General features: G+C 37.9%; 1 protein-coding gene across 2 annotated transcripts in view; it reads left to right on the top strand.

Moving 5' to 3' along the window:
• Positions 1 to 14: 14 nt before the first annotated feature.
• Positions 15 to 1661, top strand: part of LOC112505148 (magnesium/proton exchanger) — a 2860-nt gene continuing 1213 nt past the window's right edge. For both annotated transcript variants that reach the window (XM_025109095.1, XM_025109096.1), the window contains exons 1-5: positions 15 to 432; positions 584 to 759; positions 862 to 980; positions 1072 to 1217; positions 1380 to 1501. In XM_025109095.1, coding sequence (XP_024964863.1) covers positions 54 to 432; positions 584 to 759; positions 862 to 980; positions 1072 to 1217; positions 1380 to 1501 — 942 coding nt within the window. In that variant the 5' untranslated portion in view covers positions 15 to 53. The remainder of the gene's footprint in view (positions 433 to 583; positions 760 to 861; positions 981 to 1071; positions 1218 to 1379; positions 1502 to 1661) is intronic.

Here is a 1661-nt window from a genome sequence, read left to right as displayed (position 1 = left end):
ATTTCAATTTCAATTTCCATAGCTTCCTCTTTTTCTAGGGTTTCTGATCCGAAATGGCCCTCGTGCATAATCTTACAACACAACAGATCCTTGACGTGGACGACCCATGTCAAGCCTATTTTCTTTTCCATGCCGAAACTTCACTTGGACATGGGCTTCGTGCATTTTTGTATTTTCTAGCACTTGCTTATTGTTTCCTTGGACTCTCGGCCATAACTGCAAGGTTTTTTCGATCCATGGAGCATGTTGTGCAACAAACTCGGGTGGTGGTGGAGATTCATCCTACCACCCATACAMAAATCGTCAAACATGAAAAAGTCTGGAATTTTACAATTGCAGACATTACACTCTTGGCTTTTGGAACCAGCTTCCCACAGATCTCTTTGGCTACTATCGATGCAAYTAGGAATATTGGCCAACTCTATGCTGGAGGTTCAATTCCTTTTTTATATGCTCTTGTCTTTTTTTTATTTCACTCAATTTATCACAGAAACAAACAATWGCACAATCAACTTCTTTTTGTTTGTTTTTGATTTGGATGAAAAATTATTTCAATGTTGTTGTTGTTTTTGACACTAAACAGGTTTAGGCCCTGGAACACTTGTTGGTTCTGCTGCCTTCGACCTCTTCCCCATCCATGCAGTTTGTGTGGTGGTTCCAAAAGTTGGAGAAGTGAAAAAGATATCAGATCTGGGAGTTTGGATAGTAGAACTCTTTTGGTCCTTCTGGGCATATATTTGGCTTTACATAATCTTGGAGGTGAATTATTGCTATAATATCTCTCTCTCTCTCTCTCTCTATAGATATATATACGTTCTATGTACTTGTTTGAATAACAACTCAGCTTTCCTCCATTTGCAGGTATGGACTCCAAATATTATCACTTTGTGGGAGGCCTTGTTCACAGTGCTGCAATTTGGGTTGTTGCTTTTACATGCTTACGCCCAAGACATGCGGTGGCCCTATATATCTCTTCCTCTGTATGCAACTGTTTTCCATCTTTTACTTGTTATTGCCTGCATGTCTCTAGGATTTATATTSTATTTTCCTCTTTATCCATCTATGTTTCAGGGATCGAACCGAAAGACCGGTGGACTGGGTACCAGCAGAGGTCTCTCCACGCAAAGATGGAAACGACAGTTTCTCTCTTCAAGATGATTGTGACCAAGATAAATGTATTGCAGATATATTTTCCATCCACTCAGGAACTGAGGCAGGTAACTTTTGGTATTACTTGACCCACAAAACTTAAAACTTGAAATCTTTCTCAGTTGTCACACGCATCTTGAGTCATCCTATGCCAGATTGAAATCTACTTATTTCTGGGTTTTGTGAATCATCACAAATTGAGAATGTAATTGTGAACCTGTAATTTGCAGATCCTATGTATGAACATCTACCTCTAAGTGATCCATCTGAGTCSCCTGATAAGCATTTTGATGAAACAACCATCTATGATGTTTTCTCAGTTTGGAAGCACCAATTTGTYGATGCTCTCATGGTACCWCATCATTCCATCAGATGAAATGTTCTCCAATACTATATATATAATCCCCCCCTCCTTCCCCTAAAAATTGGGAGTTGTTTTTTTTTATTTAAAATAAAGTGTAAAACCTGTTCATTCTAATATATATATATATATATATATATATATATATATA

This window comes from Cynara cardunculus, unplaced genomic scaffold, assembly GCF_001531365.2.
Source record: "Cynara cardunculus var. scolymus isolate 2C unplaced genomic scaffold, CcrdV1 Un_Scaffold_8705, whole genome shotgun sequence".
Lineage (NCBI taxonomy): Eukaryota > Viridiplantae > Streptophyta > Magnoliopsida > Asterales > Asteraceae > Cynara > Cynara cardunculus.
Note: the sequence above shows the minus strand (reverse complement) of the source record. Positions and strands in the feature narration are given on the sequence as shown.